Genomic DNA, 14,705 nt, shown 5'->3' with positions numbered 1-14,705 from the left:
CCCATGTTTTTTGAAATTTTGAAAAAAAAATTAGCCTCGTTTCTCATCATTTTGGACCATGGGCTATAGCCTATATCGTACGGCATACTATAGCGCGCCATTTTTCATCATTTTTGATGATTTGACAAAAATGAAAAAATTAAAAAAACGATGGGTTATAGCCCATGTTTTTTGAAATTAAAAAAAAAAAAGTTAGCCTCGTTTCTCATCATTTTGGACCATGGGCTATAGCCTATATCGTACGGCATACTATAGCGCGCCATTTTTCATCATTTTTGATGATTTGACAAAAATTAAAAAATGGAAAAAACTATGGGTTATAGCCCATGTTTTTTGAAATTTTGAAAAAAAAAGTTATCCTCGTTTCTCATCATTTTGGACCATGGGCTATAGCCTATATCGTACGGCATACTATAGCGCGCCATTTTTCATCATTTTTGATGATTTGACAAAAATGAAAAAATGGAAAAAACGATGGGTTATAGCCCATGTTTTTTGAAATTTTGAAAAAAAAGTTACCCTCGTTTCTCATCATTTTGGACCATGGGCTATAGCCTATATCGTACGGCATACTATAGTGCGCCGTTTTTCATCATTTTTGATGATTTGACAAAAATGAAAAAATGAAAAAAACGATGGGTTATAGCCCATGTTTTTTGAAATTTTGAAAAAAAAATTAGCCTCGTTTCTCATCATTTTGGACCATGGGCTATAGCCTATATCGTACGGCATACTATAGCGCGCCATTTTTCATCATTTTTGATGATTTGACAAAAATTAAAAAATTAAAAAAACGATGGGTTATAGCCCATGTTTTTTGAAATTTTGAAAAAAAAAGTTAGCCTCGTTTCTCATCATTTTGGACCATGGGCTATAGCCTATATCGTACGGCATACTATAGCACGCCATTTTTCATCATTTTTGATGATTTGACAAAAATGAAAAAATGGAAAAAACGATGGGTTATAGCCCATGTTTTTTGAAATTTTGAAAAAAAAGTTATCCTCGTTTCTCATCATTTTGGACCATGGGCTATAGCCTATATCGTACGGCATACTATAGCGCGCCGTTTTTCATCATTTTTGATGATTTGACAAAAATTTAAAAATTTAAAAAACGATGGGTTATAGCCCATGTTTTTTTAAATTAAAAAAAAAAAGTTAGCCTCGTTTCTCATCATTTTGGACCATGGGCTATAGCCTATATCGTACGGCATACTATAGCGCGCCATTTTCATCATTTTTGATGATTTGACAAAAATTAAAAAATGGAAAAAACGATGGGTTATAGCCCATGTTTTTTGAAATTTTGAAAAAAAAAGTTATCCTCGTTTCTCATCATTTTGGACCATGGGCTATAGCCTATATCGTACGGCATACTATAGCGCGCCATTTTTCATCATTTTTGATGATTTGACAAAAATGAAAAAATGGAAAAAACGATGGGTTATAGCCCATGTTTTTTGAAATTTTGAAAAAAAAGTTATCCTCGTTTCTCATCATTTTGGACCATGGGCTATAGCCTATATCGTACGGCATACTATAGTGCGCCGTTTTTCATCATTTTTGATGATTTGACAAAAATGAAAAAATGAAAAAAACGATGGGTTATAGCCCATGTTTTTTGAAATTTTGAAAAAAAAATTAGCCTCGTTTCTCATCATTTTGGACCATGGGCTATAGCCTATATCGTACGGCATACTATAGCGCGCCATTTTTCATCATTTTTGATGATTTGACAAAAATGAAAAAATGGAAAAAACGATGGGTTATAGCCCATGTTTTTTGAAATTTAAAAAAAAAAGTTATCCTCGTTTCTCATCATTTTGGACCATGGGCTATAGCCTATATCGTACGGCATACTATAGTGCGCCGTTTTTCATCATTTTTGATGATTTGACAAAAATGAAAAAATGAAAAAAACGATGGGTTATAGCCCATGTTTTTTTAAATTTTGGATGGATGAGAAACATTAGCAAATTACGGAGGGTTGCGGAGGATGAGAAACATTAGGAAATTGCGGAGTGTTGCGGAAAAATTGCGGAGTGTTAAAAAAAAAATGCGGAAAATTGCGGAAAGCGGAAATTGAAAATTGCAGAAATTGCGGAAATTGGAAATTTCGGAAATTGCGGAAATTGGAAATTGCGGAAATTGGAAATTGCGGAAATTAGAAATTGCGGAAATTGCGGAAACGGACAGGCCGGTCCGTTTCACTGAGAATTGTATGTTTAGGTGGTTGTGGTTCCTGTTCCATCACACTGTGAAAGAAGCTTTCAGTACATCTATTGACTGAAATTCAAGCTCTCTTAAAGGCCATCAAAAATGCACACACACACACACACACACACACACACACTCCAATGATGTAAGTCACGTAAGTCTTATTATTGTATTTTTTATTATTTACAGATGTGTTCAGACTTCCTCTCAGACAGTTTGGGAAGAGAGCGCGTTGGCATTCAACCAGTAGGACCAGTCAATAAAAACAGCTGCATCTAACAGCCTGTTAACAGCATCACTTACTGTACACACAACAGTGCTTCTTAAACCTTTTAATGACAAGGACACCCAAAACACTGTGCACAAATGGAACTAAATATGTCCATTGGGTTCCATTTGTACACTCTCAGAGTTACAAACCTGGGGTTCATTTGGAACCCCTTCAAAGAACCCGGGGGACAGACAGACAGACAGACAGAGGAGATGTGATGACTCCTTTAATCTCTGGGAGGAAGGAAGGAAGGAGGCAGGAAGGGGAGGGGAAATATTAAGGGAGGCATTAGAAAGATGGACTGGCCGTAACACCACTGCAGGGTGGCTGTCATGATGAGTGGTGATGTGGAGATACTGCAAATGTTGACAGACTGCTATGGAGGACAATAAATCATAATATAATATCCATTTCCAATCCAATATCCATTTACTGTAGAACATTCAGAATAGCCTAATTAAAATGTGCATACCAGTATACCTTTATGCTGATCTAGCAGTGCTTTTCCACGTGCAGTTCTCATAGTGTAACACATTACTTTGTTCTAAAAGCACACACAACCCTTTTTTCAACCATCTAGCCTATCATAGAGCGTGCATCTCCAACACAGTGACAGCCTACTCTGTACAGAGCCTCGGATTAGATTAGATTAGAAATGCTGTGTCCAATGTGTTTTTGAGTCCAAAAAAGTACAGTTATCTTTGTAATGTGGTGAAGGGAAAGTCTCAAGTATCCAACAACAAATACTAAACTACAGAGTACAGTGCCCATGTACATGTATGCTACTTACTGTACACCACTGGACAGACAGACAGACAGACAGACAGACAGACAGACAGACAGACAGACAGACAGACAGATTTAACATACACACATGCAGTACACGCATTTCCTTTAGGGAAAGACTGTAGACTGTCTGGTTTGTTTGTATTTATGTTGGATATTATCACAATTTCATATTTTGTATAAAAAAAAATCTAAACCACATCAACCTTCTCCTTGGCGTCCATATTTTGGGTACATTTCCAACATTTTGGCAAAGTTTGTCAAATGTATTTTTTGTATTATTAAAAATAAGAGGGCAATATTTACTATTTCATATTTGTTAAACACAAGAGTAAATGGCTTAAGTGGTTAAGAAATGTCCACCCCAGGGGGGCAGTCAGACATTTTTTTTGTGAAGCCACTAAGGAAATGAAAGTTCATATAATGGCCTGTTGTGGCGCTATCATTGGGCTCAAAAAAACCCATAGCCCCATAGAAGTCCATGTATTTGGGCCCAACTTCACCTAGACTGTATTACCTTAATAAACATGGTCATGAATACTTTTCGCTTCCAGTCACTAGTTTAAAGTCTCATTTCTAATGTCATAATATTCTTTTTGGAAAATGATGGCCCCATTTATAAAAGAAATTACCATAAAGTCGCGCATGTTCTGAGGGGCGTGGCTACCGTTACAGTTCATGAACGGGATCCCCCACCCACTCGAGTCAAAATAAAAACCAACGAAGAAGAAGGGGGGGAAGTCCCGCCTCGTTGTCTGGGCCAGCCAATGGCCAAACTGGGCTCAAACGGATCTTGAAAGATGGCGACTTACAGTGCAAGGGATTTCAGGCTTCATTTTACGTTCATGTTAGACCCGGGGAACGCTTTGTCCATATTTTTTACAGTCTATGGTCCACCCCCATTTTACAAATTGAATACATTTAATCATGGATATTCACAAATTATAAGACCCATAGCAGATATGCGGCTGTGCCATTGTGTAGATGTACAGATGTACATGTACAACATGCAACATTTCACGTGTGTGAAATGGTGTCATGTCACACCTGGGGGGCAATTCAGTGGAGACAAAGAGGTAAATCAGGCATGGGTGGAAAACAATGACTTTACACTTTACACAAATACAGGGTGAAATAAGGGAAGTCGAAGAGGTCAGATGCCAGATGTATGTATGTATGTATGTATTTGGTTAAAATGGGTAGGGTTTAAAAAAAGGCAAGAGTTTGCTCTGGTGCACTGGCCTAAAAGTGGGTCCTTAAAAACTGCTAAAACTTCTGAAATGTATGCATGTAGATATGTATGTACTGTATGTATGTATGTATGTATGTGTGTAGAATTTAAAAGGGGGGCTTTTTTGTAAAAAGCCCAGCCCACCATGTGTGTGTGTGTGTGTGTGTGTGTGTGTGTGTGTGTGTGTGTGTGTGTGTGTGCGCGCGCGCGTGTGTGTGTGTGTGTGTGTACATGTGTGCATGAACAATCCATGCCAGTCTCATTGAGGTTTGACAGCTCCCTGCTGTAGAGTTTCCTTCCCGTGGTTTACGCACAGCTTCTAGTCCGGTTTATAGCTGAGTGTGCATGTGTTTGTGTACGTGTGTACGTGTGTGTGTGTGTGTGTGTGTGTGTGTGTGTGTGTGTGTGTGTGTGTGTGTGAGAGCGAGAGAGTTTTCCAGGCTGTTAAATGGTTGTTTTCATCTTGTTTTTTGCCTGTCTCTTTCTTCATCTCTCTCACTCTCCTCTTAGTCTGTAAAACCTGCAACACAGAAAGAAAAAAATGAATAGAAACAATCAGGAAAAAAGAGTTGAAATTAAAAAAAAATCTAATGACTCATGAAAAAATATATAAAAAAGGTTCAAATGACTCATCAACAATCAGGAAACAAGAAATGATGTCATATTTGTCAGGTGAAACAAGCGCTCTCCGCTGTGCATCTGTCGTCGTCCCCCCCCCCCCTTTTTCTTTCTTTTTTTCCCCCTTAACTATCGTTTCCTTTTTTTGTAATGTGTAAGTTTCTCTGTCACAACCTCGCAGCCGTTTTCGTTCGTTTGCAACGTTCTTTTGTTGGTTAAATCACTGTGTTTTGTTATGGCTTTCCTGCTCTACAGTTAGCTCATAGCATTAGCCGCTGTTATCAGCCACTCCGCTCCGTGTTGCAGTGTGTGGTCTACGCTGGTCTGGGTGCAGAGACCTCCGCAGTGCACGTGTCATAGCTTAAGAGGCAGCCAATCATGACGAAGTCGCTACTACGCGATTGGCTACACGAGTGGTTAAGACTCCCATTGGCTTAGGCAGTATGGGGTCAGACTCCCATTGGCTTAGGGGGCAGTCAATCATGACAGGTACAACAGAAATACAATATATATAAGAAAATACGCACACACACACACACACACAGCCAGCCAGCCCCTGATGTTTTTCACATGCAGGGTGTGTAAATCATCCCTACAACCCCTCTCATATATCTCTTTTTGGTTTTGTCAAATTCTTGAACTGCTTTCAGACACGGCTCCATTTCAACACAAATGTTTGAATTGTATTTTGTTTTGACTTGATGTTTTCAATTTCACTTTCATTCTACTTTTATTAAAGTGAGTTTATATACACACACACACACACACACACACACACACACACACACACACACACACACACACACACACACACCATATTTTGTATTGATAACTTTGTCAGCAGTGAGATTCAAAGAGGTCAGAAGGTTATTGTGAAATAAAAATCCCAAAATACTAGGCGTACTACAATATGTGGGAAATATACTGTAGGAAAACTAATGATTTTCTTTTCTATGCTTTCCATATTTATAAGATATAATCTATTTGAAGATGACTCTATAGCTCACACCAAGATGGACATGAAAAAACAAAAATGACTCGGCAGACAAAAACTAAAAATATTTAGGAAAAATCGTTCTCATTATGTCCAAACATAGTGGAATCTGATCCATGTCTGCAAGGTTCAATTATCCAACCTCTTGTGTTGTCGTCGCAGGGGCAAATTGAACGCACGTGTTGTTTTGTTGTTGTTGTATGGCAGCCATTAAAGAAGGAAACACCGTGAAAGGAGACCCCCTAAACAATTTGCACAATATGTAAACAATTATGATTAGTTACGTTTCAAATGTACCTTCCTGTTGGACCATACAGCCAACCAGTTGGAGAGATCACAGAATGAGGCTCTTAACCTTTTGTTTTCATGAAATATCAGAAGCATAATGAACATAATACAGAAGCGTTTGTATTGGTATATTTATATATATTTTAAACCAGTGGTTCTCAATCTTTTCAGGCCACGACCCACCAAAAATTATCCTATTTAAACTACATTATGTTTGGCTCAGTTCCACTGATAAATATTGTGAAAATTGAAGCTCTACAGGCTTTTGCGAGATGTGTAGGGTTTCAAGCCAGGGACCCTCAGGATTCCTTGATGGGGTTCCAAGTGAACACGAATAAAATAAATAAAAGACGGTGAGAGAGAGACAGAGAGTGCACCCTGTCTTTTATATGTGAGCGACACCTAACTCTGAGAGTGCACAAATGGGCGGCGGTGGCTCAGGGGTAGAGTGGCCGGATGGTAACCAGTTCGACCCGGGCTCCTCCAGAGTTAGTGTCGAAGTGTCCTTGAGCAAGACACTGAACCCCTAATTGCTCCTGATATGCTGGTTGGTACCCTTGCATGGTTTCCGCCGCCATCGGTGCATGAATGTGTGTGAATGAATCGAAGAATGTAATGCATGTGAATGTAATGCACAATCTATGTAAGAATTACAGGGGGTCCTTGAAATTAGTAGTTTGAGAACCACTGCACAACCCTGATTTCTGAATCCTTTCTCAAAACTGCACAAAGATTTTGTTGTATGAGCAATAGTGCCTCAGCTAGAGTCCATGAGCTTGATTTTGAGATAAAAGCACTTGAGGAATCTTTCCAGACAGAGTTCAAAGTTTGTGTGAAATCTCCTCGGATGCCTGGTTCTTACCCATCCAGCGCGCGTTTTGGTCAGGAGGCCTGAGTGCAAAAACATGCCTGTGAAGTCATACAGTACTTTAATTCATCTTCAAAACGTTCAGTGTTACGGGTGAAGGCTTTGCTAGAAGACAAATTCCTTCCCTCGGAACAAAAGGAAATCAGAAGGAGGGGTAGTTTATTACCATTTAATTTCTTCATCATCTCCCAGTCAGGAAGCCCTAAAACCTAAAACCACCCACTCCTCCTTCCTTGTCTGGGAATAATACATTCTGGGCTGTGTATTGCATTTTCACACTTTCTCTCATTTTGTACACTGAAAATATACAGGTATCTTCCGAAATCTATAGCATGCAAAACAAGAATAATGTGGGTGCTGAAATCTTTGATGATCTTGGCAGAGTGCTAAATCAGTGAGATGAAGGCTGAATAAGCTTCTCTTCCAAGTCTTCCAATAATGAGCAACCATCAGAAGCCAGTGGTTATCTCAAAATGGGTCCGGAGACACCGGGCAACCTTGAGTGAGTATAAAAATGTGTTAAAATATCATTATTTTCTTTGACCACTTTAACCCTACTGTATATAGTAAATAGTCGATTTACAAGCTTGTAGATCTGATGTTGTAGATTTTTTCCAGGAAAGAAATCAGAATTCGTTTTTTGACGATACATTTTAACGACACAAATATTGTGCAGGCGTCCGTTGCACAACTAATGGGGGTCCACAGGGTCCGTTGCACAACCAATGTGACAAATTCAATCATTTTGGGGTCAACAGAGAACCACTGATTGAAGCCACTAGATGTTCCGCCCTGTCCTCAGATGAATGATTCATAACTCAGAAGTTATTTTGCTCATGGTCATGGACTACTGGGATTTTCACTACTGTCACAGCCAATCACAGCCCTTTATTCAATGGTTCAATGGTCAAGGTTTATCCTCAAAAAAATAATGCCCAACATACAGTAGAGTGGCCCTTGATTAAAGCACACGCACGGGAGGCGATGATAACTAGCCTACATTCAGAACATTGAATTTCTCCTTCCGACGTCGGAAGGAACATATTGATCTGATCTCACCTCTCATGGTAGAATGGAATCCATTTCTGATGATAGATGGCTGTTTTCCTGAAGAGACAGAGACCAACAGTTAGAGCGCACGCGCACGCACTAACGCACGCACGCACGCACGCACACACACACACACACACACACACACAAACACACACACACACACACACACACACACACACACACACACACACACACACACACACACACACACACACACACACACACACACACACACACACACACACACACACACACACACACACACACACACACACACACACACACACACACACACACACACACCATGTCGTCTGCGTCTTCCTGTGTGTGTTCTTCGTCTCTTTCTGCTTCCTCTCGTTCCTCATCTTCGTCCTCCTCCTCCTCTTCCTCACTGTTGTGTCTCTGCTCTGAAGTCCATTCCTCCTCTTCCTCGCTCTTACATTCCTCTGTGTTACTGTGCAGCTCTGCTAAGAACAAGAAGCAGTTGTGGAACTCAGATTCTACAAAATTACTTTTAGAATGCCCCTCACTAAGGTGAAAACAGACACAGTAAGTACAGTATATTAGACAAAACAGGCTAATACAGGAAGCTTCTTAGAGCAGTTGTGGATTTGGTTTAATTTTACACTCTAAAGAGTTAAAGATCTAATCTAAGCATTCACTTGGTCATCAACTCTCCATAATTTAGCTGGGGACCACCTGGAACCTCCTGAAGGACCCCTGGTTGTCCCTGCACCACTGGTTGAGAACCACTGCCTTCAGAGGGTGTGGTATAAACAACCCAACACCTACTGTAGTTGTTCCCTCTCTTCAACAACCCAACACCTACTGTAGTTGTTCCCTCTCTTCGGGATGTTTATGATTTCATGTCATGAGTTCAAGACATATTTCGTAGTGCTCCCAACGCGTGAGCTTGTAAAACAAAAAACTGGCTATTTCCAGATTTTGCGACATCGTGGCATGCAACCAAGTGTAAATCAGGCTTGTGTCCACATTCATGTGGCACTGTATTTCTCTGCCATTCCCATGTGGTTGAGAAGAAGCCACTTGGCTGCAGGTTCCGGCTGTACTGTTTGAACAGCTCTGCAGCACCGCCTTGATCCTGTCCAGGGATCCTTTCCAGCCCAAAGGGATCTGATGTCTGAAATTAGTTCTGCTCTCCTTTGATGGTGCACTGTTTCACAGCCACGGCTCATACCGCCGCATCTACAGTATCTTGGCTTTGGACAAAGGACAGAATGTGTCAAAGTCCTTGCGGGGAAATAAAACAGAAAATGAGAGATGTTCTCTGTAGTGTTGTGGAAATGTAACTGGCAGTGGGAACAATGTGTGTCGCAACGCCAGACACACATCCATGACAGCGGACGCCATGCCGTCGCTGCCGGGTGGAAACCTTCCATGCAGTGGTGTAAAAGTAACTAAGTTTACTCAAGTATAGTACTGCTGTACTTAAGTACAATTTTTACTTTACTCATGGAGTGTTTCTTTTACTCCACTACATCTCACAGAGGCAAATCTTTTTTTACACCATTACAATAATTTGAAATTGTTTGTTACTAGTTACTTTTTAGATTTTGATTATTGTTACAAATGTAAGCAATATTACACAAGAGTAGAATATCCGTACATTGAAACCATATCAATAATAACAGATCAACAGATCCTGGCAACTGTCTATAACATATCTGGCTATCTAAATTAAGGTTGTCGATGCTAAGACCAGTGCTATGGCAAGTACTACGGTAACAGGCAACAAACAAACAACATTTGTGTTCAGAACTCCAAATCCACATTCTTACACACAAATACTGAGTTTGTGTGTGTGTGTGTGTGTGTGTGTGTGTGTGTGTGTGTGTGTGTGTGTGTGCGTGCGTGCGTGCATGCATGTGTGCTACCTGTTAAGTGTGTGTCTTGCGTAATCTGCTCTAGTCTTCCCAGCAGAGCGTCGATGTTGGATTTAATCTGAGTCAACTCTGATTTTATCACCTGTAACTCTGCACTTTTCACTGTTGACAGAGAGACAGAGAGAGAGAGAGAGAGAGTGGGAGTGGGAGGAGGAGTGGGAGGAGGAGAGAAGAGAAGAGAAGATGCATTTGTAAATTTTCAGAAAACACTTCTCTGTATCTGATGGCTGAGGCAGTAACCGTGTGCATTCAGTTTTTCATTGTGCATTTATTGGTCAAAGTTGATGCGTGCACGCGACAACGCCCTTTAGGGCAAGGTCCCTTAGGCGTCTTACTGGTTTGGTGCACATAGCTACATCGTTGCTGTCAGGCAGAAACCTCTCCATATTCTAACTTTTTGTGTTTATTCATAAATTAACGTCTGACTTGATCATACCAATGTCGCACAAAAGCATCAAAAGTAGCGGATCCACAACCTCGTAGATTTGCTACTTTTGAATTTTGAATACCGAAAACTGTTTTAGACATAACGAGTTTTCCATCCGACAGAGACGATATCGTGCAGATTTGATGCGATGGTGCAGATAACTCACGTTTGTGTTTGCTGCTGTTGTTTCCGGCAGGAAGAAGGGAAGCGTTGCGCGTCAGCAGTTTGACAGGCAGAGACTTCACCCGCCGTACCACAGGAACCGCCACACGGGGGCGCTTTAGCGGAAGCACACGCGGAACTGGAGACACCCTGCCGTGATACTCAAACAACCTGGAGACAGAGTGTTTTTTTTTGGGGGGGGGGGGGGGGGGGGGGGGGGTACATGGGAGAGAGCAGAGAGGCAGGGAGGCTTTCTATTCAGTCTGTTTGTTCAATTCCAAAGATGTGGGCCGGGGCACACACTGGTGGGTCGTCATGAGGATATTGCAAGTGGGCCCCCCAAATAATTGAATATGATTGATAATATAACTTTTGTTATATTTTGTATTAAATTAAATAATGGTCATGGTATTTTCATTGTGACACAGATAAATACCGATCCAAGCCAGAACACAATCGATTGAATACAAAAGGCGCATGCTGCGCCCATCTGACCACTATACCACATTATATTGGTAGTGGAATGATGGAGGGAACATCATGTTGTTATTAAATCACTGTATGTCAAATTGGAAACAGGCAGCTTTCTTTCCCATGCAGGGTCATCTGTTCAAAACATAAGTTACCAAATGCTTAAAAATAAATAAATAACCGAAACTATAAAGATGTGCACAGTGTAGCACATTATCTCAGCCAGGCTTGGTGGTCTACCCAGGGCTTGTGTACAGTAAGTCATGGTTTTCAGCCGCCATGACCGGCACCCAAGGAAGCTGCTACGGGAAATAGCATGCGCACGTGTGTGTTCACTGTGCATGCACGTGTGTGTGTGTGTGTGTGTGTGTGTGTGTGTGTGTGTGTGTGTGTGTGTGTGTGTGTGTGTGTGTGTGTGTGTGTATGTGTGTGTGTGTGTGCGTGTGTGTGTGCGCGTGTTGGAACTGTTGCAGCTAGGCAGACATCGAACACAGCCCTTGCCCAAACATAACTAACCTTGAAGAACAGTTTGAGTTTACACACCGACACACAATTATCATGTGATAAATGAGCCAAGCAAGCCACAAGACAAGCATGTTCTGAAGGACACAAAAAAGAAAACAGATTGCCAAGTCATGATACAATGGACACACCCAGGGCAGCACACATCCTCTACATGCATCGATTAGTGAATGCTTCAGCACCACTGCTGATGGACAGTGACAGGCCATGCGCTCGGTGACCTGCAAGGCTGCAACATGCCTTTATTTATAAAATATCCAATATCAAAGCAGCACACAGAGCCGCTGTGTCAGTCTCCACAGAGGCAGTGTGTTTGTAGTTAAGCCATTACCAACACTACAGCAACACATGCAAAGAGTTAGAATGCACATATAATCCAACAATGGGATGACAAGCTATGTTGGGGTTGACAAACGGGCTGTGATTTTGTAGAACACTCTGTATTCTTACGCAGTTGCAATCAAACACAAATTACTTATTTCTCGCCAACAAAGTGAAAGACAAAGAAGATAATGGCGTCCTACAACAGTACACACTGTAGCCTATTGCAAGACAAAGTAGACGGGGTACAGCGAGGGTGTAGTAAGATGCAGCTGCTCATAACCTGATAAGCAACATAAGCTCAGATTGTTTCCAGGATATAATTAAATTAAACTAGACATTTCCATGTTTTATTGCAGTGGTTCCCAAGCAATAAAACAATTGACAATAGACAATAGAAAGAAACATGCCCCCATCCCCTCCAATGTAGAAAGACTGAAATGCTCACACATGACCTATTCAACTTTTAATCACTTCAACCCTATAGTCCCTATTCTGGGCATGTCACTATAGGCGGACATTCAGTCAGACGTAGATGTGAGATAGAACATTCAGTCAGTCGTAGATGTGAGATTGTAGATGGGCTTTTTTCAGTGAAGAGATACAGTATGGTGCAGTGTGGAGAAAGAATAGGGGGACAAAAAAAAGTCAATATAATTGAACATATAATACAGTAATATATCCACACATTAAAAACTGAAGAAGCAAAACATGAATATAATACATGGAATGCTGTATTCGAATAAGCAGGCCTCAAGATGCGATGTGGGTTTAAGGGCTTCTGACAGAAACCTGACTGCAGTTTATCACAAATGCAACTTTCCTCTGACACTACCAAAGGTTTGCTTGCTGTCAATTGTTTGTGAAATGTTTGATATGATGAAAAGCGTTGAGAATGGTCTATTAATAGTTATGAGGTAATGCAAGATTAAGGGCATTTATTTTTCTCCAGAAGAGATTGAACTGAAGGCACCATAAAACATTCAGGAACAGGGGAGTTACGCAATCCAAAATACTGAGGGGCACAATTAGAATTGACTGTACAGCGCACAATAAAAGTCCTTGTATTACTGTATATTATAAGTCAATGTGCAGAGAATTAATTTAAACAGTGAGCAAAAATACAAAGTCCAAATCAAATGCGGTCAACTAAATATGTCTCTCCCAGCTCACCCTATACATCCACACGGTCAAACCAGCCATCAGGTGAGCAGGTGAATGGCATTATTCATAGCCGCTGGCGGCCACCATCAAAGTGCCAATGCAGTGCCTATACATCCATCTTACAATAAATGCACCACGTCTCTGGACGTGTGTGTGTATGTCTAATCCACGTAACGCAAGAACCGTTCACACGACTGACTTCAAATTTGACACACGTGTTCCACATAACCACACAGTGCAGTGCCCGGCTTTGAGTCAGTCGGATACACGGATGTAGAGAACTGCCACAAAAGGCTCTGGTCAGGCTCTGCCAGTGGACCTAATGAGCCTAAAGGCTTATTTCACACTCCAGTTTGAGGTGATAGCTTTGCTGCTGTGTATTTTTTTAACTACAACATGATACTACGCGGTGATCAGCTACCCCGGCCCGACACATCTGTCTGTTTTTACTGTCCGACAAGTCCTTTCACACTGGGGCTAATCACCTCGTTGGTCACTGATTGGTCTACATTAGAACCCCTTGGTTTGGCAGGCACAGAAAAGGCACATAAAAGGGACACAGACAGAAGGTTAAAACGGGTGCTATGACAACGGGTATTGCATACTAGATTCCCAACTTGCATCGTATCCCAAGTAGGCCGGTGGCCGACGGGCACAGTTCTAGTTATTACAATTGAGAAGAGCACAGTTGTGCACAGTTCCAGTGACGTATACGGAAGTGCCATTTACTAGGGGTGTGCATCTCTCCTTTACAAGACGATTCGATACGTATCGATATGCATGGGCTACGATGCGATTCAGAGACGATACATTTATACACAGAACGATTCGAATTCGATTCGGTGGAATTCGATGCGATTTCGATTTTGTGGAATTTGAGGCGATTCGATGCGATTCGATACGATACGGTGCGATCTGACACATTTAACCTTTTTTAGATTTTTAATTTGAAGCTAGATCTATAAAGAATAGGGTTGGGACTTCATTAAAAAAACATCTAATTAATTGGAGGATTTGTGATGAATTAATCTCAATTAATCACATTTTAATCGCATATCAATAGGCCTATTTGACCTGATCAGTGAGCTTTTTTTTCAAATGGATTCGGATATGAGTGAATCAATGAATGAATAGTGACTACATAAGCATAGGCAATTAAAAAAGTAGTAATAATAATAGTGATAATATTATTATTTATATAATGCTTCTCTGAGTACTTAGACGCTTTTCAAGGGGAACATTAGAAAACTAATAAAAACAACTTTATAAGAGAAAAACTAAGACTATGGAATAAAATAAATGAAAGTGGAATGAGATAGCTGGGGAAAGACATTCTGGGTTTGAACTTATAGGTGGTGGCATATCTCTGAGCTTTGGGAAGTGTATTGTTTTGACAGGTCTGCCTG

General features: G+C 40.8%; 1 protein-coding gene across 1 annotated transcript in view; it reads right to left on the bottom strand.

Moving 5' to 3' along the window:
- Nucleotides 1-2,515: 2,515 nt before the first annotated feature.
- Nucleotides 2,516-14,705, bottom strand: part of raly (RALY heterogeneous nuclear ribonucleoprotein) — a 63,664-nt gene continuing 51,474 nt past the window's right edge. The window contains exons 5-9 of the mRNA XM_080791461.1: nucleotides 10,826-10,992; nucleotides 10,224-10,334; nucleotides 8,632-8,792; nucleotides 8,335-8,382; nucleotides 2,516-5,027 (exon numbers count right to left, since the gene is read on the bottom strand). Of these exons, the coding sequence (XP_080647587.1) occupies nucleotides 8,338-8,382; nucleotides 8,632-8,792; nucleotides 10,224-10,334; nucleotides 10,826-10,992 (484 nt within the window). The 3' untranslated portion in view covers nucleotides 2,516-5,027; nucleotides 8,335-8,337. The remainder of the gene's footprint in view (nucleotides 5,028-8,334; nucleotides 8,383-8,631; nucleotides 8,793-10,223; nucleotides 10,335-10,825; nucleotides 10,993-14,705) is intronic.

The sequence above is a fragment of the Protomyctophum bolini genome (assembly GCF_963924005.1).
Source record: "Protomyctophum bolini genome assembly, chromosome: 2".
Lineage (NCBI taxonomy): Eukaryota > Metazoa > Chordata > Actinopteri > Myctophiformes > Myctophidae > Protomyctophum > Protomyctophum bolini.
Note: the sequence above shows the minus strand (reverse complement) of the source record. Positions and strands in the feature narration are given on the sequence as shown.